Source organism: Glossina fuscipes, unplaced genomic scaffold (genome assembly GCF_014805625.2).
Source record: "Glossina fuscipes isolate IAEA_lab_2018 unplaced genomic scaffold, Yale_Gfus_2 114780, whole genome shotgun sequence".
NCBI classification, from domain to species: Eukaryota; Metazoa; Arthropoda; class Insecta; order Diptera; family Glossinidae; genus Glossina; species Glossina fuscipes.
In genome coordinates, this window is record NW_024005958.1 from 42865 (window position 1) to 70746 (window position 27882).

Consider the following 27882-nt stretch of genomic DNA (forward strand, 5'->3'; position numbering starts at 1 on the left):
TTTGCGTTTTTACTCTAATTACACATTAAAAGGTCGTCCTTTGCTGTCTCATTTTGATAGATGTTATATGCATATACACATCAATGCCTTATTCAAATGTATTTTCTACATTTATTTGCCTGTATAGTGAAACACGAAACTTTGTCTATATGAACTTTCTCAGAATTGTTTTGTCCGATGTAGTGGAGAAAAAAAAAAAAACGAAACGAAATAAATACGATAGAAACCGTAATGAATATCCTTGCGACATACGCACACAATGTATTTTATTACCGTGGAACGTGTTTCTCTCTTATCTACATCGAATGTTGCCATATCTGTATGTGTGCGTGTGCGTGTACCTCTGTGTGTGTGTGTGTGTGTGTCTCTATGTTCGCAAATGTGTAAATTGAAATGAATTTTTTTTTTCCTTTCTCACATTTCACTGCTGTCCATTGTTCCTAGCCGGTGTTGATAATTGTAATGTAAATGAACCTTATTAGGGAATTTCAATGTATCCTTGGAACATAACTTCTTATTTTTCCTTTTTTTTTTTTGTGGTATTCTTATCTCCTCATTTTGTTTGCTTCATTTTAATTTCATGTCATTTTGAATCATTCGTTATCTTTATTACTTAAAAGAATGTTACAATTTTTATACCCATTACCCGAACGATGACTGGCGTATTCATTTTGTTGAAACGTTTGCAACGGCCAAAAGGCAGTTTCGAAGATACCACAAACTATAATACATGTCCGCATCCGCATCAAATTCTAAATCGATTTAAGCATATCTAACTGTCGGTCTGTCCGTCTATGTAAGGTCCGTTGCAAACATTCTCCTGTCCACCAAAGAGAAAGCTATCATCTTCAAATTTGGCAGGAATACTGAAAGTCCTCGCATGCAGATTGATACTGAAAATGGGTTAAATCTATCGAAGAACACGCCTACTGTGCTACGTAAACTGACGACGCCTCTGTTTTTAAAAAGTGAATGAAAACTTGTTTTTTTGCCCACTGCTCACAAACTACAGCAAATAAATTTGCGTATCATTTGAATGTATATTCTATGAGCGGTGCTGTAGTACTTTGAGAGAAATGGAAAAAATTGACCACGCCTATTCAATTTTATAGTGCGTCATAATATCATTTTGGTCTTCACTTCTACCTTTATAACGCGCAAAGGCAAACTTCAAAATCCCCATAAAGAATATAAATTCTCGGTCAATTTTAAATTCGGATTGCATCCTAAGCATATTCGTCCATTCATCATTTCATTTGCTCATCTACGCGACAGTGCAGTATCTGTGGTAAACATTCTCCCGTTCGCAAAAGTGAAGATATCGCCTACAAACTTGTAAAAGAATTTAGTGTTTTTTGCTTGTTACTCGGTATAAAGTATAGCACTTACACCATATAAATTTCTATTTTTATTGTAAAAATCAACCACGCCCATCCAATATTATAAAATATAAATATTGAGTTCTTTTCCTCATTTTTAGACCCCTAGTGATAGGTATAAACGATTCGGTCACAACCGTATGTAATTTTTTTACTTGTTTTTTTTTTTTTTTGCTATTATTATTAATTATAACACCCCTGAGATATTTTTCAATTTTACAAAAAAATTTAGATAAAGCGAAAAATAAATAACTAAAAAAACAACAATTATTTATATATATTAGGCTGATGGAAAAGTTCCGCCTTATAGTGAAAAAAAAAAAGCAGAAGCTTTTCATTATATTCTTTTCTAAATAAGAGACTCATTACCATCCAATGATTGTCGTATCACTAACTACTTACATTTAGAAAAACAAAGAAAATGTTGAAGCATATGATTGAGCTGAGGAAAGTGATTAAGTAATGCTTAGACCGATGCCTCTCAAAATACTATCTTTTGTTAATTTTTTTTGGTCGATATAATTGAAACATAAAGGAAATATGTAACGTCATATACTTTGTTCGCGTAAACATCGTAATACGGAATTTTCACTTAATCCATTTGGGTGTCCATGGGTAGAATAATTTTGCAACATATAACACACAACGTTTCTCATCTAAAATATGATAATCTAAAATAATGTACACTAACAACCGAATGAATTTCTAACTAACTAATTGATTTAGCGGTTTTCCAAGTTTCAACCAAACAATATAAGAAGAAAGAGTTTAAAATGAATGCTATACAATACTTTAAAAACGTACGTATGATTTCATACATAAGAGCCTAACTAAGTCTATTGTCCTTATTCACATCGATGATAAGTACATACGCTCTACAGGGTCACTACATACTTCTAAGCATCTTTGACATACTTTCTATGTCTTCTAAGGTGAGTACACTCTTAATGCTTAAGTCAAATGGTTATGATCCCAGTGTTTCATTTCGTAAGGGCAACTAAATATCCTAAGAAAGTGGGACAATTTGGATGAAAGAAAAGGTTTACGAAATATTGTACACTCATTGAGCAATTATAACTGAAGCAATAATATTAATTAAAACAGAGTTGCATGCGGCATTGCCTAGCCTATCATTATATATATATTTTGTTATTATTTATTATTAAAAATAATCGGGACAAGTGATCTAATACGAATTTTTTATGAATCTCATTGATAATCCAATTGAGTTTAGTTGGCCATCCAGTGATGGACATACTACTATTCGTTATATGGAAAATGAAAACAAAGTCTACATAGACCGCTACACGCCACTATATGCTTATATCCATCCAACGTACCAAATATGCTCGACATTGTAACACACATAGCATACAGACACAGAAACACACAAACGGACAGACATAGCTTAATCAATTACGAATTTCAAGCCGATCAGAAGAATATATATACTTGATAGGATATCTTGATAGCCTCGTTTTGAGTGTTGCAAACATCATGATAATTTCAGTATATCTTTTAGAAGGTATAAAAAACAATACAAGCAAGAATATTATAAAACACACCATTCGATAAGTGCGTGCAGTTAATATTTAAGCTGAATTACATTTCTGCCATCAATCGTGAAAAGCAAAATGATTGGCCAAGGCCGATCAATACATACCCTAGACATCGTCTCGGTCTATCACATTTTTCGTTGCAACGGCTATAAGAGAAGGTACGGAAAAAATTGCCTCATGCCACTTTAGAATATTGAAATACTTTTACACAGCGAATTGTGAAAATTGCAATATGTTTCCCTAAAACGATTTTTCAAATTTAAGCTTTATATGAGGAGTGGCCGAAAAACTAGTCCGATCCGGACCGCTTTCAAAAGTGCATGTTTTTGGGCCAAAGCACGCTAGTGTGCCATATTTTATTAAAATATCTCGAAATTTTATGACCTGTGGATTGAACACAATAGTCTACGCATGAACGTCAGTCAGACATACGGACAGACAAGCTTAGATCGGTTTGGAAAATTATTGAGTAAATTTGATTTTGAATCGATCGGTATAATAAAAGATGGGCTTCGATTCTTTTTCTTCGATTTGATACAATCGTCGGCACAAACCTAATATAGCCCGAAGCACATGTGCTGTAGGCTATGAGAACGTTAAAAACTTATTTATTTATCTAATCTCCGCCGTTTTTAATTTATTTATTTATGCTCACGTACGAAACGAACTGAACGAAATAATGTGAAAGGATCCACATAAACTACAAAAATTGAACATATTCGAGACTAGCGAAAAATATGTGCTCTTTAAAAAGTATTGAGTTAAACTTGTTAGTTAAGCATAAAAACTTTTATTTGTTTTTTTTTTTAACGCAAAATTTCTCTACGACATTACATACGTCAATGAGTGATAATCGAGATTCACTCTTTATGGTTCATAGCATACGACATCAAGCAATCGACTTCTTTAAGGACTTTTTCCAAATGATTTAATTTTGTTGTAAAAGTGTTGTGGTTCTTTACACAACATTACCAAACCATATTCTTTTTCTCTCTGCAACTCTTTGAAAACATTTTGAGGAACAACATCGATATAGTCAAGGCGCTGGAGTAATCTTTTCGGCTCTTGTTTTTGTCGCATTTCTCGTATTTATGAGATTTTCATCGATAACAATACTAGATGAACGTGGCCGGTTACTATCATTTTTGTGCAGATACTACACGATCACCCATAGAATATATATTCGCCAATCATCGCCGATGATTTGTCAGCAATGATGCTTTTTTTTTCTTTTCATCGCAGAGGTGTTCTCAATTTATGTGGTTTTATAGACCTGTCCTTCAACCGATTTGACCGATATTTTCAATACCAATTGGCGTAGAAAAACTTTTAATAATTCTGCACAAATTTGAAGCCGATACTTTCGTGTCTGCAGACGAGAGATTATTTATAGCAGATGATCCAATGGACCGATGGATTTCAACTGCTTGTAAAAACTCAGTTTAGCGTCATATGACATTAGATGCCATTTGCTTTTATTAGTGAATTTATTCAACACTAACATTACATTCGAAATGAAAGGCTTGGCACTATTTCGATTAATTACAAACAGATGCATACAACTAACTACATATGTTTAAAATAAAATTTTAATAACGCAAATTGCCTAAATACCTATAAAAGCAATTAAAGCGAAAGATTTTGTCATCACACTTTAGGTTATAAATGAATTATTTTACCGCATTTAACACCCAACAGCAGAATGAGCACATGGATGCACAAACACAATGTATGAATGAGTGAGGAAAGAAACGATGGAGTAAATGAATAAATGAACGTACACACACAATGCCATAACATATTATATAATATAATCATTTTTTTTTTTTTTTTTTTTTTTTTTTTTTTTTTTTTTTTTTTTTTTTGTAAATGAAACAAATATTTAATAAAATTAGCAACAACGAGAAAAAAAAGAAGAAGAAGAAGACGAAGCTTATAATAACATGTAACAAAAATTCATTAAATTCCTTCTCCTTTAGGATCAGCGGAAAACACTTTGGCTTAAAATGCTAGCGAGAAGAATGCATAACGCCATAGCTATACTACATTATGTTAACTGAGCGAAGAAGAAAAAAAAACAATTAATTAAACAAAGGCAAGATAAAGAAAGAGACGAAAAACGAAAGAATACAATTTTTGCAAGTTTTAGAAATATGATGATGATAATAAGTCCAACTACTACTACTACTATTGCATACAATTAACGGGGAAATAATTTTTGAAATAAACTGTTAAACTAAATAACAAGCCACGGCAAATATAAGAAGAGTGTAAAACGACGTACGGCAGAACGTAAAATTCTGATTTGCTATAACAACATTATTACATAAATATATCACATCGCGTACATAGAACAAAAAACCGGTGACGACGAAGGAACGCATATAAATTTTTTTTTTGTCAGAGAAACGTTGACGAAAACTGTGAAAGCACATCTTGATTATATAGAAGCAGCAACATCAGCTGAAAAGAAAATGCGAGGACGTCATTTACGTAGGCGCTTTAGCCTGCAACCATCATTCCTAAAAGATGACAATGCAGATGAGAAATCCAAACGTGACAAGTAAGTGGTTGTTTTTTTGTCGTTGTCGTTGTCGTTGTCGTTGTCGTTGTATGGTTTAATCTCTTCTGACAAGTTTTACCGCACACCCGAAAATTTCTATAAATTTTTGATTTAATGAGCGTACCGTGCATTAGGGAATTGCTAGTTGAAAATAATTGTTGGTTATCTTTAAAACGTTTAACAAACTCATAACAACAAAAACGTTGTAACGGAAATGCATTTACTATACACACAAGGCATATAAAGTTATAGTTGCAGTTAGATTAAGCTTTAAATGCTATTTATTCAAGGTCGAAAAACTAATCACTTCGCACTAAAAGATACATTTCAAAAAACTAAATCTATCGAAAATAATTGCGTGGAAGAAAGCAAATTTTTTTTGTGTTAGAAAAAGAACGCAAAAATAGATAATAATAGGTTGGAGGGAAAGTTTTGTCGTATTTTAAAGAAAATATTTCAATTCATTTATGAAAATGCTTAATGTTTAATATTAATCGATTATATATGCTCCGTTATTTGTTACAATCTGTTGCCTTCAGTCTTCAGGTAACCTGTGAATTCCTGTTTTTTATAGTAGTTCTCGTTCTTGGAGTTGAAGCCACTGTCTTAGAAACACTTGCAAAAGACTTGAATTTTGTTTCCCGTTAGATCATTTTGCAGATATCTGATCAGATGGTGCAATGTCAGGTGAATACGATGGGTGACTAAGGACTTCCCATCCTAATGCATTCAGTTTTTGTTGTGCCACCATTGCAGTATGCAGTCGAGCGTTATCATGGTGGAACACTATTCCTTATCTACACGCCAATGCAGGCCTTTCTTCTTCGATTCATTCGCATTCAATTTATTCAGCTGATTGCCGTACAGAACCGCGTTAATGGTTTTTCCCTGTTTCAGCAACTCGTAGTACACTGGACCATTCCTGCCCCACCACAAACAAAGCAGTACTTTCCGTTAATGGATATTTGGTTTTGGGACTGTTGCTGATGATATTCCTGGTTTGCAGTAAGATTTTTTTCTCTCAATGTTCTCGTAAAGAATCCGGTTTTCATCTCCAGTAAACGGCTTGGCCAAAAACGCCTTCACATTGTGTCTAATCAGATGTGAAGGAACACATTCTCACACGATCAGATAAATTCTTTACCGTTAATTCATGTGGAACCCAATCACTTTGCTTTAACACAAACCCAAGAGATTTAATGTGATCGCCAACAGTTGTATGATTGGATGGAAAAAATACCTGCCTATTTAAAATACGACAGAACGTTCCCTCCAACCTATTAATTTCTAACAATTTTATTAATTATTATGCATATGCGTGCCAGACCGAAAAATTATATTCTCTCAGGTTCTTGGCATTTTCAAACCAACTCGTTACACTGCAAATACATTTTCATTAGGTTTCTTTAAGAAACAAGCTATAATAGCGGAGAAGAACTAGCGTAGATTATTTTGATTTATTTCGATATTAATCGCCCAAATTATACTTAAGCATCGACTGTAAAGCGGATGCAGATTCTTGCTCAACATGAGTTTAGTCACATCTTGATTTGCAGCAATCCATTCGGATCTATTTCCAATGATCCGTACATTTCCCTTTGCTGTTCGGATTCCTAAAATCAAAAAAAAAAAAAAAAGAAAAAGAAACAGATAAGACCCTTGAGATAATTATTTCTGGTTACGTTTTATTGATGGTATTTGAAAATTTTCCCAATCATGCCATTGATATAACGGATTGTCTTTCATTGCATACAATTAATAGCCGACCTTAACGCCTTACAAAGCTTGCTTTATCTTTCAATTGAAAACTTGAACCTAAAATAACTGAGTAAAGCGCAGTAAGAAGAGAGTGTTGTCGGTTCCAAAACAAAATCGAAATCAATTTTTTCGCACTAGACGAGTCGATAGGAACTGATCAATAGATATCGATATAAATCGTTAGAGTTTATTACTGCATAGGTTTGTCTGATGTGACAAGCGGTATGGCAACGCAATTAGAAGACTTGTTACCACTACGTGGTGGCTACCAATTATTATTAATTACATTAATTTACATTTACACATTTATACAGCTTTCGAATACCATGGCCTACCAATCTCTTTAGAAAAATAATCAAATTGTACTATATATATATATATATATACAATTACGTACATATATACTATTGTATATACATACATAAATGCCTTTATGGAACACAATAGAACTTATAATTGAGTTTTACATGCATTTTATAGAAATTTTACCTGAAACCAAAAACTCTTTCCTGATGTTTGTTTTGCTGAGTACGAAGTACGAAGGCTAACAAAACTTTTTCATTTACATCAATTATTATTATGTTTTCCATGATGCCATATTTTCGATGCCAAATAGAGTTGGACGTAACAATGCCGTAGACGATGCCATTGGTCCCACAAATGCCAGACATAAAATTGTCGTTATGGGATCTGCTAAAGTTGGTAAAACATCAATTATAACGCAATTCCTTTACAATACATTCACCACCAAATATAAGCGAACAATTGAAGAAATGCATCAAGGGAACTTTTCAATTGCTGGGGTCAGCTTAACCCTGGATATATTGGATACGGCCGGTTCGTATGAGGTAAGCGCATTTTGATTCTACTTTTTTAATATACTATCGGATTCTCTCTTACTTATGATATTAAAAATTAATTCTTTCATGTCCCTATGTCCATCATTTTTATATTCATAATTTCAGCAATTGTTTAAAATTAATATAACGAAAAAAATATTGAAATGTTTTATCTGTTACCTGGCCATTCATAGCTTCCATTAAAAGCTTAAAAATGCAAATAATCACAATCCATCCATCTACCCAATGGATAAGGAATGAAGGCCATCTGTAAAAAGTTGAAATTTTCGCAAAATTTTTATCAATAACGTGCATATCATCGCCGTTACCGACGTCAAACTTTATTAAAATCCTTAAAAGGTTAAAACTGTTTTTATAGCCATCGACGAAGTATGAGTAGTACATTCATTTTATCAAAACGTTTGCAACATCAAGGAGTTAGCTTCAGAGACACCACAAAATATATATATATATATATATTCTTGGTTAGCATCAAAATTTGAATCGATTTAAATGTGTCCCTCTGTCCGCCTATGTAAGGCCAATTATAAACATTTCCCCGGCTGCAGAAATGAAACTTTCGACCACACATTTACCAGGAAATTCTGGTAGGCGGGTTGTTGTTGCAAATGGGCCAAATCGATCGATGGACACGCCTACAATACTACATAACATGAGAATAACTCCATTCTTCAAAAGGAATAAAAAATGGGTTTTTTGTTAATTACTTGAACTATAAGAACCGATAAGTGTACAAATATTTGGACGCATATTCCGTGGACGATGCTTTAGCAAAATTGACCACGCCCACCTATTATTAGAACAACATGCAGATATGAGCTGCAAAAACCCCATAAAAGATATAAATTCGTGGCCAGTTTCAAATTTCGAATGCACCTAATCATGTCCGTCTGTTCGTTTACCCAACTGGGTAATGTCTAGGTAAAATATAACTTCCCGTTAACGAAAATGAAGATGGCGTCTGCAAATTTGTAAAAGAATTTGAAATTGACTTGAACTTTTTTCAAAGACAAGCCTACAACGCCCACACGCTAATACAACCAACACTTTTATTTTGAAAATAAAAAAAATCAGCTGCGCCCAGTCCATATTATAGAGCATGAAAATTAATTTCTTTTAGTTTTTTCGTCGTTTTTAGAATGACAATGATGGGTACAAAAAAAAAAAACCGGGCACGGCCGATTTTCATTTTCATAGTTTAGAGTGAACGAAAGAATTTTAGTTAATCGGTACTCAGGGGTTTCCTATACCCGTCAGCGAAGGGTTCGGTGTGCATATACATTTCGTGCCGAAACATTTCGCAGGCTCTCGAACCCAATATTTTCCATCAATGTAAAAATCTGGATTTATCCATTCGTATGTCTGTCCATCTGTCCGTCTAAGCATCTCCACGGCTATTCTCCGGCACAGGAGTTATGCAAGAATGGAATATTTCGATTATTGATTATTGAGATTGAATGTATTTCGGTTGTTTATTAAATATTTTATATCTATCTGTTTTATATATATAGATGTATATATAGAACAATTACACAAATATATAGAGAATTGCCTTGATGAGTGACAATTTCGATTCCCTTAACGGTTTTCATTACCTATAGTATTCCCGCTTGTAATCACCCATTTAGGATATTCTTGTCCACGATTTTCTGACTATAACCTCTACGCAATTTTGTAGGCTATCAATCCAAAAAAGCAAATAGTAAAGCTCAAGTAAATGCTATACAAAATGTTAAGGCATAGAGACATTCATAACTAACAAAAGTCCAAGTAACTATAGATAATACACAGATACTTTTACGATATGATCTGAGATTCGTATCCACGAACACTGACTTGGCAGTCTTGAGTCTTATTCCCTGCGCAATGCGGTAGCCATTAAGTCGCATTAGTTGTTAGATTTTCATCGCCTTCTTATGCTTCTCATACCTGGAACGTGTTAATCTGTGCTCGTTTTCTAACTGTGCTCGTCATGAAACAATAATTGCGCACTTGTCGTTAACATAGCTAAAGTCAATTACTTTTATTCCATTCTATTTCTTCACTTTTTTGCATTATCCTTAATTGTCATTAATATTTTATTTATAATTTCCTTTATTTTCATTAATTTCCTTTCACAATAATAAATTTAAGTCTGTCCTTTTTTCCATATATTTGTAATATAAGTATACTTGTTTTAATAATAATTGAAATTTTCAAGAAATTATATTTAATTTAAGCGTAACGTAGGGAACGAGCATATAAATACATCCATTAAAATTTCTAAAAAACTTAAATTAAAATTTAATAAATTTATTATAAACGAAACACTTGGGTTTTTTAAAGCAAATCTCTGTACATTTGTCATATAATTAACTGAGAAGAAGATAATGAATGATTGCCCAATAATACGCTTATATTAAACAAAGGATTATCGAGCACCTTCTCTGTGCTACTCTCTGCACATATATCAGAACCAGATCAACCGAAAGGCGAGGAAGGATCTCTAGAAACTTCTGTTTATTATTCATTTTTGTGCCATACCATAAGAAGCTGAAGACATCTGCAGTTTGTGAAAACATTTGCAGCGCATGCAAGGAAACTTCAGAGAGAGCCTACAAAGCACATAAGTATTCTTAAGGACTTTTTTCCATATTTGTGGAGATACTACACCATCGTTCATGGAATGCTCAAATTTTTGTAGATTTGTTGGCCCTAGTTTATGAGTAATGAGTAAAAAGACAATTTTTCATTCCATTGGTTTTCTCAGTTTACGTTGTATTGTAAGAGGGCACTCTTCTATACGATGTGCAATAGCTTAAAATGTTTCTGCCCAATTTGCGATCGAATGTTTCGTTGTTGCGGCCAATTCATGAATGTTTACAATAGACATTACACTGGCACATTACATGATACCGATCCCAGAATATATGTATACTTTTTGTCGGCTCCGGAGCTTGCCTCTGGGCGTTACAAAGCGTTCTAACAAAGTGAATATACCCTATCACCTTGGATTAGGGGTACAAAAAATTCACGATTTAATGCACATCCCGCACAAATGATTGAGTGCTTGTATGTATTTTGATCAGTGACATTCCACGATTTTGTCCATTCTCTAAATAAAGAGTTAGTTTTTCATTTAGTATTATTGAGGTTATCAGTGCATAAAGAAGCTAATCATGGAACGCTCAAAATTGCATTGCCGACATTTATTACTTTTGTTGTTCGATTTGAAGATATCTGCTGCCGAAACCCATCACACACTGTTGATGGGTTACCGACTTTGTCGTAATAGGGAACTTCTTAAATCGATGTTGTCTTGTGCAGCTGCTTATTTCGAGATGATAGGAGATATATAGAAATGCGTACATGTCGCAAAAGGCTGTTGGGATATGATCCGCATTCTGTGTCATCTACTTGTTGAATTAATACCATAATGGAAAATGGTCGCATGACTTGATTTCGATCCGTCATTTTTTATTCACAAATCATTCGATTTACATACAAGTTCTCTCCTCTCCATAAACTTCAGAAGAAGAGTTGAGTTTACTTTGCGATATTTACAGTCGGCAAGTGTGCAACGGGAAAAAATTTTTTAACTACGATTAGCATTTCAATGATATTGAATGATTTTTAATATCACGCTAAAATCACAAAAGGACCGCATGAAAAGAGTCAATTGTACGCACACACTCAACCGCAATGTGTATTCCGTTGTTGAAATACAAACACTTTTACGTTGAATATTGAGCTGTGAATATTAATTTCCGGTTTCTTTGTTTTTTTTTTTTCAAGGCATATACTGAATGAATAAATCCGCCAGTAATCATTACGAAGAAACATTAACGGTTTTTTTTTTTTTTTGTATGCACTAACTTTAAGTGCGAGTGGTATGAAAACCGGACAAAAGCTTAGTAAGAATCTTAAATTTCCGTTTGAAAAATAGAATTGAGGAATAGGAAATTGTTCTCATGGCCGTTGATCGATTCGAATTATGATCGAATTTTTTTTAAGTCGTTTTATTCGTTCTTTAACCTTTTGCAACTGAACCATTTTTTAGTATAGGTATTCAGTTACCCAAGAGTAGTTTTAATAAAATATTGTAACACATCAAACATAAGAACTTAAAACAAAAGTAATATAGTGTTCAGCTCTAATACGATCTAAGTGTCCATCATCTGATATATACCGGACTAATCTCATATCAAGTGAAAAAATTTACAACGCGTGCACAATTTAACGGACAATATTATCAAAAATAGTAATGGCGTCTCTCGGCCGCGGTTCGAGTAGCAGTAATGAATAAGATGGCGCCTCTCGGGCGCTGTTCGGATGCGCAGGGTTAATTTTTAAAGTTAAGATAAAGCACTTTTTACTGAAACAAAGATTTTTCTCCTTTTTTCTCGATAACTCTCTCGATCTTTTCATCTAGAAGATTCGCTTCGTTGTGAATAAAAACTCTGACCCCATTAGCATTCTATCTTTGTTTATAAAAATTTAAGTTTCTCTGCGAAATTAACTTTTCCCAAACGTAAAGTAAACAATTAAGAGACGGAACAATGATAAGTAATACGTCGTTTACTATTTCAATCTTGGTAACGCTGTCATCACTTTACTTGCCCAAACGTTGTAGTGAAGAAGAAGAGTGTAGTCACTTTTATACCCTACAACACTTGTGATACAGGTTGCATTAAGTGTATACGGATATATGTATATCACTGAAAAACTCTGCCTAACCAACTCACAAACATTCCTTTCTGCATTCGTTTGGAAATTTAGCAAAACGGGGCAACTAAAGCTACTGTAATCTGTAAACGAATTGTCAGAATGCCATGAAATTGTGACACGTGTCATTTGAATGCTGCTACTGCTATCTAGATGAGGCCGACTGAAAAATGGTGGTTTCACGAAAAGCTCGGTTTTGAAAATATATCTGCACTTTAAAATTAGTTTAACCGCTTCGAACGAACTGGCCCCCTTTCTACGACTAGCTTCACGCGAACGATGCATAACACTCAAGTCATGGTTCTTGTTAACAATTTGGCTTGGCCGAAGGAACTCATAGTACATAGTACATAACACCACGATAATTAGGAAAAAAAAAACGGTTATCATCTGCTTGATTTTGGAGCGACTTTGGCACGGTTTTTTCGATCCTAGTTCACCTTCTTCGCGGCATTCGCTACGTCGTCCCATTGATTCCGGGTCGTATGCGTGGACGCAAGTTGCATATCCCGTAATAATGTGTTCCATAGCCACCTCACAGATTTTAACGCGATATTCTTTTTCAAAGCAGTTGATACCAATCGAGATTTGACTCGTTCCAGGCCCAAAATGTCTTTGAAAATGTCGTTGACTGATCCGTTTGAAAGGTCAACAACGTCAGCGTATGATCGATCAACGGTTGTTGAATATGGAATCTTTGATGTATTTGACGTGACTACTCTCGGTAGAGGTTGAGCATCGTTCGGGACGCTGTTCGGACGTCGTCAAGCCGTTCTCGCCCTTCTTTGCTAGCAGTTTAGAAACAAAGTATTTCTGATATTCGGTATACCTGTGCATTTCAACTTGAATATTGGTCTTACTTTTCGAACAAACACATATATATATTTCCATACTAATATGACGAGGTTGTTAATAAGTTTCTTGTATAATTCGTCATTAAATGATTGTAAGATTTACAGGCAGTAAGTAATTAAATGCAAACTGAATATAAAATTCATTAAATTTAAAACCAATTACTTTATCTGCTGTTAATAGAGTTTTATCCCACCACCTCTCAAGTGCAACCGCAATCTTCTTCTCTCCCTTAGGGAATAGCATATAACAAAAGTTTTCCCTTCTTCTCCCTTAAAAGCCAGAAAACAAAAAAACAAAAAAAAACAAAAAAACAAAAAAACATAACAATAATAATAACTGCTCAGAAACACTAATAGTAATGCAAACAGTTAAGATGTGCCGGCAAAAAGGCGAAATAGTTAATAAAGCAAAATGTGCAGCAGGGAGAAAATTGCTTCTCTCAACTCTACTAAAGTTTTGTTACTTTCGAAAGTGTTCAACCAATACAGCAAGCACTATATGAATGAATGTACATGCACTTGAATTAAAGCATAATAAAACAAGAGAAACCCTCAAAAACTACATTTTCACTATACATATATATATAAAATGAAAACGTTTAAACAAACCTTTGCGAATATGCAAAAAAAAAAAAAAAACAAAAAACAAAACGCACACCTTAACAAACATAAAAAAAAGCAGGCGAAATTTCATGTTTAGCTTAAAACGAATGTGGTTTACACAGCACTGACAAGCAAGCGTTGACGCATCAATTGGAACTTAATTGTTATTATTATTATTACTATTATTATAAATTTAGTCAGAGAATAAATTCTAAGACTAAATAAAGTCTTAAAGCACTAGCATCTAAGGCTTTCGGCATTTATTTTCAAAGTCTACTGCACTTGAGATTTGAACCCAAGACAATTGAGTGGCTAGTCGAGACATTTGCCGACTCTGAGCCACTGAGGCGGATCGGAACTTAATTATCCTCAAGTTTCGTGATATTTTTCATTTAGAGAACAGAATTTTTTTTTTTTTTTTTTGATTGCTCAACCTATCTGAGTGTAATGAGTATTTGATCTTTTAGCAATTTTTCCCCCTGATTCGTTCGTGAACTTGTGCGTGATTAATGCCTGGAATTATAGGTTGTATAAATAAATGACATGGCAACATTTACAATGCCCCGCATGAATGTTTTTCTAAGAATCGTCCGAGTTGGGTATTTGTTATATATATTCACCCTGTTATAAGATGAATTTTAATATCTTATCTTCTAACTCTGTGTGCATCCATGACATCTTGTGATCTTAATAGGGAAGTAAGAGTGAAAATAAAATGAAGTATGGAATTATGAGCTGAAGAGATTAATACACAACAATATTGAAAATATATTTTATTTTTTTTCTTCTTCTTTTTTTAAGATAAGACGACTTTTCCAACTTGTTAACGCAATCTTAACGCAATTAGTTGCGCCTTAATAGTGACAACGACAATGACAAGAGCAAAACGTTGAGTAACTAAAAGTAAAAAACTAGTCCAGTTATCATTAAACTGAACGTATACCAAAGAAGGGCCAAAAAAACTTATTTATTTTCCATACAACGATTATGACGTCGCCATCTTAGTTTGACGGTTTTTGTTGCAAAATATATATAAATTATTTTTTATGATCTACTACAGTCTTATTTACTTATTTATCAGTAAATTCACATAAGTCTGCCTTAAAAAAAATTATATTGATCCCCTAAAGAGTTTAGCGGTAAAATGCCTTTACTACGTTTACTTCTGCCGTTGCAACAAGGTACAGCATTATTTCTATAAGTATCTCAAAAGTATGAAAGAACTCGTCTTTTACAGAAATTATTATTGACACTTGAACGATTTGTTTCTTTGGATCTCACAATCGTATGCTAAATATATCGGATAAGATCAAAATCGAATTCATCATTGAGTGTTAGTGCTTCTAATGTTGGCACTAATCGCATTCCAAACGGAAGCTCATAATTGGGAAGAGAAGAAAATGGAAGGTTTTCTGTTCCTCTTGCGGAATATGCCATCGTCTATTTAATGATACCGTGTACAGTGCACAAAAGAAGCATTATCAAGTATAAAACTAGTTGAGAAACCAAGTAAGAAAATTGTATTTATACCCACCACCTCCAGCCTAACAAATATTAACAAGAAAAACGCGAAATAAATAAGAAAGTTATACACGACTGTAGTTGAGCCTTCGAGACCCGCCATCTTGCTCTTAAAGCAACCGGTACAGGCAAACTTTTTTGCTTTTAAAAGCAGAGATGTTTCCTGTTAATGCTGCATAGTGGGCGGGTCGTTTAATCGATTTGGTTCATTTTCAATGGCAAGTTGCGAGTTGATAGCTTCGTTTTTTTTCGGGCAAGAAAACATTTATCAGGGACGGACAAACGGACATCTGATACTGATATAGCATTTATCGGCTTGGTGGAGGTTTGCCGGCAGCTTTCTTCTGGATGCGTCAACCAGCTTAGAAAATTCAATATACCCCCGTTCCTGTGTCGAAGATATAAAAAAAAAAAAAAAAGAAAAACAATTTACTATCAGAGCAAAGAGAATGGAATTCACAAAATTTGCCACGAAGGCAAAAGACAGTTTGTAAAATTGTGAGGAATAGCTTGGAATAATTATTAGAGTTTATAAACAGTTTTGCTAAGCTCTTAACTCTAAGCAGAAATTTAAAGATGTTTCGAAAGTAATAATAAAGGTAACGGTATTCGTGAAAAAATTACATTCTGTAACCGCACTAGACATGACAGATAAGTTTTCAAGAAAATACCGCACGAAAACGAACTTTCAAGGACCGCCTCTGCATGTCTTCTATAATATTCTAAATCGAACTGCAACGGCTGACGGATTTTGTGCAAAAGCAACGTGAAAGTATTTACAGACAGCAACTATTTTTCAAATCAAATAAAAGAATTCAACAAAGATTTCTAAGATGACCGACAAAAAAAAAAAAACAAAATATGTGTACAAGGAATTCCAGTATATTCAAGTTCAGATTACTCTCTGCAAGAAAAAAATGTAAAGTAAAGATATTAGCAAACCAAAAGAAAAAAAAAATAAATATTTTTGTGAAAATAATTGTAAATGAAAATAAATGAAAAAATTATTTTAATTTGTTTATATCTTTCATTTTCATCTTTTTTAAATGAATAAATAAACTCAATTATATTATTAGTTAGAGAGACAATGATTTATTTATTCACAACTTAAACTATACTGAATGATAAAACTTCCCCTTTCCACCCACTTTCTTTATAAGCCAGCGTTTTGAATCACCTCTGTTATGAACGGATACGCAACTTGCGTCGCAATTGTCGTTACATTCAGTTAGTGTTAAGCAACTATTTATTTAACACTAGAACTGTCGTTGCTTCGTTTGCCTTATTTCGATCAAAGTAAGTTAGGTTAATTCATTTATAGATAGATACTACAATTTGGGAGGAATCATGGCACACATTAGTTAACAAGCTCTGATTTGAAAGACTTACCTCGCGAACCATTTGGTTGGCGATTCATGTATGATTTACGTCATTCGAAATTTATTTCCAAAAAATAATGGGAAAATAGCAGACAATAAATATTAGGAATAATTCAATAATTGTTTATTCCACAACTTTGTATATATCGCAATAACAGGAAAAGAAGTACAAGAAATTATCTGCCATCAGGAATAACAAATTACCTAAAGAACCACATGTATGGGCATTAATTCCGCGCCGGATCCATTTGGCGCAGAGTTTTTCTTCCATTTTTCATATGATTTCTGATAGAAGAACAGGAAACGTGCACTAGCCGACTTATACTAACCTACCCGTCAGCTAGTGGTAGCCTCCAAATCCCAACAAGTGGACGGTAAGGGCCAAATATGTATGCAAAAGCTGTTTTTGACGAAACACGCGAAATCTCTGCCTCTCTCTCTCTCTCTCTCTCTCTCTCTCTCTCTCTCTCTCGCTCTCTCTCTCTCTCTCTCTCTCGATGTCCCTCGCACCTCTTCTCCATACATATAGCCAAAAAAAAGTCGGAGTTCGAAAATGAAATCTAATTAACGCCATACATAATCAGTGGCCATATTTTATTGGTTAGGAAAATAAAGTGCCACCTGCCCATAAATACCCACCTAATACATAAGAAATTGAAGCAAATTTACAAAACAAAAAACCGACTATTTTTCATATAGGAATGGCTAACTAACAGGAGATCCGGAAAAGATATTTTTGAAAGACTGTTGCTCATGTGGCAACAGATAGTAGCAGATAGTGCTAGCAACATAGCCAGCACCGACACATACTCGTCGCACTTGTTACAAAAACACATTTAATGTATCAATAACCAGCCGTGACGGACATAAAGATTTATACACGACTGAATGTTTACGCACGCACCTCTTAGTTAGAATATAATTTTAATTAAACAAATACGAAAATTATGTTCGGTCGTGATCTGACCCGAGCCTGAAGAAAAGAAAAAAAATTAAATTTTCATCCTATATAATAATGAGTGGGCGCGGCAGATTTTTTCTATTTTAAGGATAAAAGTGAAAATTTGTTGTACTTTACGAGTAAGATAATGTAAGGGGAAAACGCGGAAAGCAAAGGTGTTCACATCTTTTGTTATATAGATGAGTAGGCGTTTTAGTTGCGTATCCTTTAGAAAGTTTGGCTTATTTTCAAATTCTTTTGATAGATATCATCAATTTTGCGAATACCAGAATCTTGACCACAGATACTACTCAGTTGCGTAAACGGACAGATGAACAGAAAACGACCGGGCGTGCTTAGATGCATGCCGAATGTGAAACTGTTCAGGTATTGATATACTTTATGAGATTTTTAAGAGTGACTTCTGTACTTTATATACGCTATAAAATTGAATAGATGAGGCCGATTTTTTCCGTATCTGTACAAGGTACTAGAGCATCATCCATAGAATATGTGGTCAAATTTTTATCAATTTATTTGCTGTAATTTATGAGTAACGAACAAAAAAAAAATTTTTTTATTTCAACAAAGATGTGTTGAATTTACACAACACTGTAGGCGTGTGCGCTTCGACCGATTTGACCCATTTTCAATACGAATCGGCCTACAAGAACTTTCAACATTTCTGCTAAATTTCAGGCCGACAGCTTCATTTTTGCGGTAAAGAGAATGCTTACAATAGACATTACACAGACGGACAGACGGACATGCTTAAATCGATTTAAAGTTTGACGCCAAATAATCAAAAATATATAGACTTTGTAGGATTTCTGAGGCTTCCTTTCGGGCGTTGCAAACGTTTTGACATAATAAATATACCCTTCATCCTGAGTAGAATAAAGAGTAGATTTAATGTAAAACATATATATATATACAAAACATTTTGCGGAAACGTGAGCTCGACTAATTACAAAATACGTAATACTATGTAAAAAAAATGTGTTGTCGAAATTAAACAATTGCTGCAGTACACACAAACTACTATAGCAATGGTTCGCAACATGTCGAAATATATTCACAGAAGTATAGAGTAATGGAGAGCAAATAAACAAATTAATAATTGTGGGGGAACCTGTAGACCGATGTAACTAATTTCTACCGCATATCTACGACTAGAGTTAACAAAAAAAAAAAAAAGAATTTGAATTGAACATTTCTTTCTCAAGCTCGTTCATAGTCGGGCGAGATGCGTTTGCTTTGCAATCTGCAAAGGGTTGTCAAAATAAATATACATATATATTGTATATAGCAGTTGCTTGAAAAATTTAACAGAGGATAAAATTTTCCATAGCGTGATATTAGAAATCAACTGAATAAGGAGCATAGGAAAAACTGACTGACTGACTGACTACAAAGAAAACGAAAACAATGCAATACGTAACTTGTTTAAATATGAATGGATTGTTAAATGTTTATGCATATATACAAGCAAACATATACAAATATTTTTAATTAACATAAAGAAAAGTTAAAATAAGTTGACATATATTTTGTAGAACGGAATGACATTGACAATGGATTGCAGAGAGAAATGTAGTGAAAGAGTTCTGGGATTGTCTTTTAATTCTTTTGTTTCTTAATTTCTTCTTTTTTTTTTTCTATGATTTTTAGCCACAATTTGCATGAGTTTTTATCAAGGACAACTATTCAAGTTCGTTTTCAAAGCCGACTTTAACGACTATATGTAATCAACAAATGACTTCCCTAAGAAACTTGCTTTCCAAGTTAGCACCATTTCTATTTTTATTGCTTCATCTATCGCTCATAGTCATAAGCGAAAATAATGCGAATTAGTAAAATCCCGCGGACTTATGGTATTCCAACAATCAATAATCATAGTAACGCTGCACCTTCTCTTTTATTACTTATATGGAAAATAAATTAGATTCTCTTCATTTAGATCTAAAAAAGGTTAAGAAGATAGATAGACAGAGAGAACCGCATCTCATTATGGACTTTGATCATCTCTTACTTAATATTTCTTAACACAGGATGCGTTCAACTTCTTTAGTCGTTAGTTGGAACTAATTAATTGCTTCATAATTAAAAAACCCTATTACCCTCGAACTTAAATTGTCACTGTATTTGAAGCCATCTCGAGCTGATTGCGGTTAAAAAGCAAAAAAAAAAAAAAAAAAAAAGATCTTACAACAAGTCTACTAGAAGACAACTACAATAATTATAGGCATCTATGCGGAGTCCATTTTGATAGAGATTCTATAAATCCGATAGGTGCTTAAGCAATTCTTGGTTGCGAATTTGACCTCAATGTAAAGAAATGACGACAGATATAAAGCTACAAGTATAAATCTCCCGTAACAAGAAGAGCATCTTTCAAGTCAAGATTCGCAACAAATGCGAATCATAAAACGTAATCTCAGACGAATGTGTAAGTGAATAATTGTGCTAGCACATCCTATTTCAGTGCTTCTATCGTCGCCTTAACCGTCGTTTGGCCAAGACAGGACCGAACGTTGAAAAATGAACGAGTCAACGAGTTCCTTTAGTCGGTCCGTGCATTATGTTTGAATAATTCCAGGTACACTACATTCCGCTGATCCAAGTAAATATAGAGCATAAGCTCAAAGCCCGTACTATTCCGTAGAGATATTCGGAACGAGATGACTCAAGTTTACCGATACATTAGCGCCGTCAACTTCATTGGAATAACTTGACTTCGACATGTCAGATTACAGTAGACGTTGAACGGAACACCTGTGAGGGATGTAATCTTCCAACTGAGGCAACAAACGGTGGCACCGCTAGAATGCATTAGTTTGAGAAAGTCCTGTTTACACCATATTGTCCCAAGATGATGAAAATTCGAAAAGGCGAGATATCAATAAACAATTTATTTATTATATACCTTTCAATATCAAAAAGAATTTGTGTATGAAAAAATGTTTTTTTTTTTTCCTTTTTTGTCAACAAAGAAATAATTTAAATTTTCATATTGCTTGTGCTTTAGCTAATCTAACGGAATATTTGCCCTTCTAGCGTATGCCCATCTATAAATATTATAGTGTTCATTCAATGTTGTCGCGTCCAATGTACTTTTTTTCCTTTTGTTGTTTTCATTGCCGGTTTTAAAAATTTAGTTATGTGCTTGCGGTTACCATTTTTCATACCCATAACCGAAAGATGGACGATATGTTTACTTTGTCAGAACGTTTGCAACGATCAGAAGGATGCTTCGCAGACCCTACAAAGTATATATATATATATATATATATTCTCGATCTGCGTTAAATTCTAAATCAATTTAAGTATGTCCGATGGTCCGTTGTAAACATTTTCCTGGCTGCAAGAATCGACTTCAAATTTAGCTGAAATGAAAATGAGCCAAATCGGTCGAAGGACACGTCCACAGTCCTATGCAAATTGAGAGCAACTCCATTTATGAAAAACAATAAAAAATTCGGTTTTTGGTCATTGCTCATAAACTACAGCAAATAAATCTATCAAAATTTAACCAAAATTCTATACGTCATGCTATAGTATCTCTAAAAAAATGGAAAAAGTCGGCCACGCCTATTCCATTTTATAGTGTGCAACAATATGAAGCATTGTCAAGAATTTTGTAATGCACAAAAGAAAACTTCAAAGCCGCTATAAAATATAAAAATTCTTGGCCAGTTTCAAATACAGAATGCACCTAAGCATGTCTGTCCATTCGTCGGCCCGTCAGTCCGTCTGCGCAACTATATATTACACCAAAGAATTGGAAAATTACTCAAACTTTTCAAAGAACACGCCCACAACGCCTACACGTCTATATAATAAAATCATTGAAGACAATTGCTTTCCCCATTTTCTTCTTACGACTCATATAGTACAACACTTTTTTTTATTCTAAAAATAGAAAACATCAACAGCGCCCCCTCAGCACACTACACAATATGAAAATTTAGTCCTTTTATTTATTTATTTTTTTTTGCTTTTTTAGGATAACGGTGACGAGTATAAACGATTCGGTCACGACCGAATACAATTTTCTTATTTGGTTTTTTTTTTTTGTTTTTTTGTTTTTCTTTTTTTATTATTTTATGAACTAGTTTTAGTTTCATGGCTCGCTTACTTGTTTACTCTTGTTCATTCAGTGCAATCGCTTTCAATTACATATGAACGAACACACATAACATAAAACTTTTGGTTTTAGAACTAAAATTACAAAAAAAAAGTATATTGTAGATAAAAAAAAAAATAAATAAAAATATGACGTTTTCATGATGTTTGCGTTTCATACAAAGGTTTATTTAACTGAAAACAAAAACGAAAACGTTTTATTAGATTAGAAATTAAATATTACATTCAACTGAACATTCAATAAAAGAAAACTTTATAATAAAAATTTTACTTTATTTACTTATCCCATTTGCAGTTTCCTGCAATGCGTGCTTTATCCATATCATCAGCCGATGCATTCATATTGGTCTATGACGTTACCGATGCCACCACATTTGATGAGGTCCGTATGATACGCGATCAAATTCATGAGACTAAAGGTACAACAGCGGTTCCCATTGTAGTAGTGGGAAATAAAATCGATTTACTTTTGGAAAATGAAGATTTAAGAGAGGTGAGCTGCCAGATATATATGCTAAACAATTTTAAAAAAAAATAAAAAAAAAAAAAAAAAACTTTTTATACAAAGCACAAGCAACGGAAATTTTATATTTACACCGATCACCGAAGGATGGGGGACATATTCATTGTCCGTCTGTCCGTCTGTGTGACGTGTACCTCAAGTATATAATAATTTCTTGGACAATTTGAAATTTGAAGTGTATCTAAGCATGTCAGTTCTTTCGCCTGTCCATCTGACCGTCTGCGTAACTGTGTAATATCCGTGGTAAACCTAGTCTCGTTCGCAACTATGAAGATGTCGTCTACAAACTTGCAAAAGAATTTGAAAATGATCCAAACTTTTTAAAGAAACCCCGCCAACGTCTAAGCGACCAAAATTGAAAAAACCTTTGGTCTCCGTGTGCAACAGATACACGAGATAAATTTCCACAAGATTAAAAAAAATCAACCATCGCCCACCCAATACTATGTAGTATCGAAATTTACTCCTTTTCCTTTTGTTTAAATTTTTTTTAGAACGGTAATGGGTATGAAAGATTCGGTCACAACCGAATATAATTTTTTTACTTGTTTCATTTAAAATAGAAGAGAATAGTAGCCCCTATAAAAGATTCCTCATATAAAGGCTGCCTTACTGCGCGGTTGAAGGCAGCAAGCAAACGCTTCATATCTTATTCAATAACTGATTTGCTTTGTTTTAAAATTTTATGCTGTCATAAAAAGATTTAATAATAAAATGAGTCAAACACACGACTATGCCCGCACTTACAACACAACAGATGTAAAAGTTAAAAAATGAAAACGAAATTCATAAAAGAATTAATTTAATTAAAAGTTTTTTCCATAAAATCGAATCACGTAAAAAGCACAAGCCCAAGCACAAGCACAAGCATTAAATCCATATTCGCCCACCATCTAAACTATCTGTATACAGATGACAATTTATGTATTCAAACTCATATATCTTTAGGAATATGACATGCATAGCGTCAGTGAATATATATGGCACTCATTGTCAAGCCGGGTTGATTAGCACTTGATTGACAAGGCGAAGGCACATTTTATAGGCAGGCGGTATGTCTTCGTCTTTACCGTTTAGTGAGGATAAAGATCTATTTAACATCGCTCCCCCTCTATGAGTCAGACATTTAAATGCAACGCAACTCTATACTGTGCACATAAATTCTATCGCTGCGATTTCACATTTTCTGAAGCGTCGAAAATTATACTTATGGCGAGATCATCAAAGATCAAGGACGGAGAAAGTTTAATTTTAAACCGATTTCATCAAACACGACATATATCTCGCCATGGGCTTGCTTAATTGCTAAGGCAATTTAGCTCAACATTATCTTAACTGTATTTTCGAAGCAAAGCATAAAGACAATCAATTATCTCTTCAGTTGCTGCAGTTGTCGGATATGCGCAAGCTATCGCCCCGTTCTATAGTTCCATTCGCCTATATATTTACTAGATTTCCGGATTTTCAATTGTGTCCGGCGTCATTCTTTCCTTTCCCTAAGCTTGTCTATCTGTCCGTCCATCTATCTTTTCGTCTTGTGTTCAACCTGCACGTTGCAATTTTTGATAATATTTTGATCAAATTCCGCATATTGACGGGCCTTCGTCCAAGGACAAGTGCTACTGAAAATAGCTCGGATCGGATCGCTTTTTTGACTCCTTCCCATAAAACCGCTTATTTCGAATATTCGTCATATCCAGGTAACTGTGTATGTTGCAGGGTCTGGGGCATGGTCCCATGGTGGACTGCGATTCACTATAATGCTTTCAGTGTTTTCATTTAGTTAGATGCTTGAACATCTTTGTTATATTGTGGATGAATTTATTCAATTTTCGAATACATTTGTACGCTTGAATTAAGCAAAGTGTAGGTTAGATGTAATTTGAAGACAAATATTTTTATTTTTATGCATTCCATCTAAATGTGGATAGTTTTAAAACTCACATTAACAACACTTTACTTCTCCTGTATTCGTAGCACAAAGTCATCCAAAAGGACAAAAAACCCCCCCTCCCAAAAAAAAAACGCCTAAAAAGATACTTTCTTTTTTCGTCTTAACATCTGTGATTACAATTTGTGTAACATATTGCGATTGCCACAAATTCGTGACATATATATATATATATATATATATATATTTGATTTTTGCAATCTTTACGAAATATTTTAGGACACAATTAATATAATAGCGAAAATTTACTGTTATTAACCGTTTGAGTACAACAAATTTAGAAAAGTTAAATAGTAAATCGAGATTAATTTTTCACTTACTTTGTGCGTTGCTTCGTCTAATCATTTTAAAATACGCAACTAATTAATAATGTAAAGAATTATTAACTGAAGAATATGTCCGATCACTTCGCAAACTGCAATAGAAGTGGCGGAGCGATGAAAAAAACCGGTGAATCTTGCCGCTATGTGATTCTTCGACAGTGTTTTTGTCAAAACCATCTGGAACTCAAACGGTTAAAGCACAATTGCAAAATATATAGTTTACCCCTTGGCACTCCTACGTCAACGGTGTGTTGGGATTGTGTTTCTTGGATCAACTTCTATGTCGACATAGAGTGGACATTAAGCTATTTGAAATTCTTATTTAAAGAGTTAATGATAGGAATAAAAAAAAAAAGGGAAAAAAAATTAAGTAAAAGTGCAAAGGTTTAAAAAAAAAGGAAAAAACTATTAAATATCTCGATTTTCCTATAAACAGACTTTGTCCACTTTGAGAATTAACGGCACATATTTCGCTCAAGACCATGTAAATTTGTTTAATTTTTTTTTTTTTTTTTTTTTTCTCCACAAATACACATATTAAGAGTTGACAGCAACCACATGTTGATTTGGTTAATTCCGTAAGGGAATGTAAGCATTTTATTGTGCTTAGCACAGACAAAAGGTGCTTGCATATATTTTGATCAGGGACATCTATTAGTGCAAATAATAAAATAATGCGAATTATCAATGTACACACGATGATGATAATGATGATTTTGACCTTCCACTACATCAAATAATTGTTTTCCAGTTAGTATTATTGACTTATTCAGTGAACGGTGAAAATTGCATTCTCGACATTCATTATTTTTATTGTTTGATTCGAAGAAGTCTGCTGTCGAAGTTCATCAAACATTTTTAAAAGCTTATGGTAATGCTGTCCCATCATATTCCAATTGTCGATTTGGCTTTCAATGGTTCAAAAGTGATGATTTTGATGCCAATGACATGGAAAGGACTAAAGGACCAAAAAAAGTTGGAAGACAATGGATTTCGCAAATCCAAGTAATACTCCCAAATAACGTTGGAACAGCGTAGCGATTGAAGAATAAACTGTTGTTAGACGTTGTTGTTGTTGTCGCGATGGGATAAATCCAATTTGAATGACAAGCGCCTACCCTACGAATTGACTGCAAATGCCATGTCGAACCATTTCAACAACGCAATTTCAATGCTTACCACGCAAAAGAAAGCGAGTTTTCTGTGACCACATTGTGACTGGCGATGAAAAGTGAATTTGCTATGACAATCCCAAGCGCAAAAAGTCATAGGTTAATCCAGGAGATCCATCCGCATCGACACCGAAGCGGGATATTCATGGCGATAAGATTTTGCTGTGCGTAGGATGGGATCAGCAGCAGCAGGTGTTGTTGATTATGAACTACTAAGACCGGATGAAAGTGTTACCGTGGATATCTGTCCACAAGCCAATAGTGGTTAACAGACGCAAAGTGAGACACGTTACAAGAGTTGTCAAGGATACACTGTTGCAGCTCGAATGGATAATTCAGCATGGCTTGGCTGGCACGCGATTTCCAAATGATGAAGTAATATGAAAATTGATCGATCATTGTTCCGATATCGTTCTTTAGACTTCTTATCGCCATGTTTGCCAAAAACGATAAAGTTAATAAAGACTTTATTTGATCAAAATACATGCAAATACTTAGCATATAGGAAAGAATAAAATAAATAATGCGTTTTATTGCGGAATGAGACAATTCTCTAATGTGAGTTACTAACTTTATTTAAGCTTAGAGGATTGTAATAATGTTAAGGTTATTTTAAGGTTAAAAGACACAGATAAGTTAAAAGTTTTCCAATCATTATACTTTTTCTTTTGTGCTTTTTGCTATACGAGAAATGTTCTTTTCAAGGAATAGATTAAGAAAAGAAATATTTTTTAAAAAAAAGAAAAAAAAAAAAAAACAACATAAAAAGTTTTCACTTTAAATTATTTTAAGGTTGAATATGCGACAACAGAATCAGTGGTTACTGTCGATTGGGAGAATGGTTTCGTCGAAGTTTCAGCAGCACGTAACGAGAATATAACTCAAGTAAGTTACATAGTTAAATTATGAACAATATGAGTGTACTATTGCTTATAACATCATGATTATCTTTAATTTATTGATTTCATTTTGTATATGAATATATTTTGTAATAGGTATTCAAAGAATTATTATCGCAAGCGAAAATCACTTATAATTTAAGTCCTGCATTAAGGCGACGACGTCAATCTTTACCACAACAGATGGGTAATAATGGTGTTGGTACACCAACACATCATAATCCATCTAGTCAGGCCCAACATCAACATCATCATCATCATCATCAGCATTTACAGCATCAAGCACACACATCGTCAGCGATGGCAGCAGCAGCCGCCCAATCGCATACTCCCACCGCTGCACAATTGCAACATTTACAAAGAATACAAGAGCGCAGTTTGGGTGGCAAACGTAATTCATGTTCAATTTCCTAAAGATGTCAACTATCAAGAATCTACTAAGCACAACACAACAAAATACTATAATATAACATCAGTAACAATATTTACTATACAAGCCAAATATAAATATAAGTAAATAAAAAAAAAAAAAATAAAACAAAAAAAAGATTACACTCAACTATTATGTTATAATATATAGTAAATTTAAACTTGAACTTGAAATTTTTGTAGCAATTATTCCTATATCGCAAATATATAACTTGTATTATATTATATAACATAATGTATTCTGATGCAATTTAATGTGTACGAAAAGGTACGTACGTACCTTTCAGATATTTAAGTAAAAAAAAAAAAAAACAATTTT

The 27882-nt window shown here is 33.7% G+C and overlaps 1 protein-coding gene across 1 annotated transcript; it reads left to right on the forward strand.

The window, feature by feature from the left end:
* The first annotated feature begins 5100 nt into the window (after positions 1–5100).
* Positions 5101–27882, forward strand: LOC119644390 (ras-related protein Rap-2b-like). Its single transcript, XM_038043935.1, has 5 exons — positions 5101–5501; positions 7876–8107; positions 22562–22759; positions 27028–27120; positions 27231–27882. The coding sequence occupies exons 1-5, from the start codon at positions 5413–5415 to the stop codon at positions 27546–27548; spliced, it is 930 nt and encodes a 309-aa protein (XP_037899863.1). The 5' UTR covers positions 5101–5412; the 3' UTR covers positions 27549–27882.

Excerpts from the sequence above, each read along its gene's own strand:
- LOC119644390 (XM_038043935.1), top strand. The coding sequence starts at position 5,413 with ATGCGAGGACGTCATTTACGTAGGCGCTTTAGCCTGCAACCATCATTC. Across the intron at positions 22,760-27,027 it reads AAAATGAAGATTTAAGAGAG|GTTGAATATGCGACAACAGA; the intron begins GTGAGCTGCCAG and ends AATTATTTTAAG. Across the intron at positions 27,121-27,230 it reads GTAACGAGAATATAACTCAA|GTATTCAAAGAATTATTATC; the intron begins GTAAGTTACATA and ends ATTTTGTAATAG.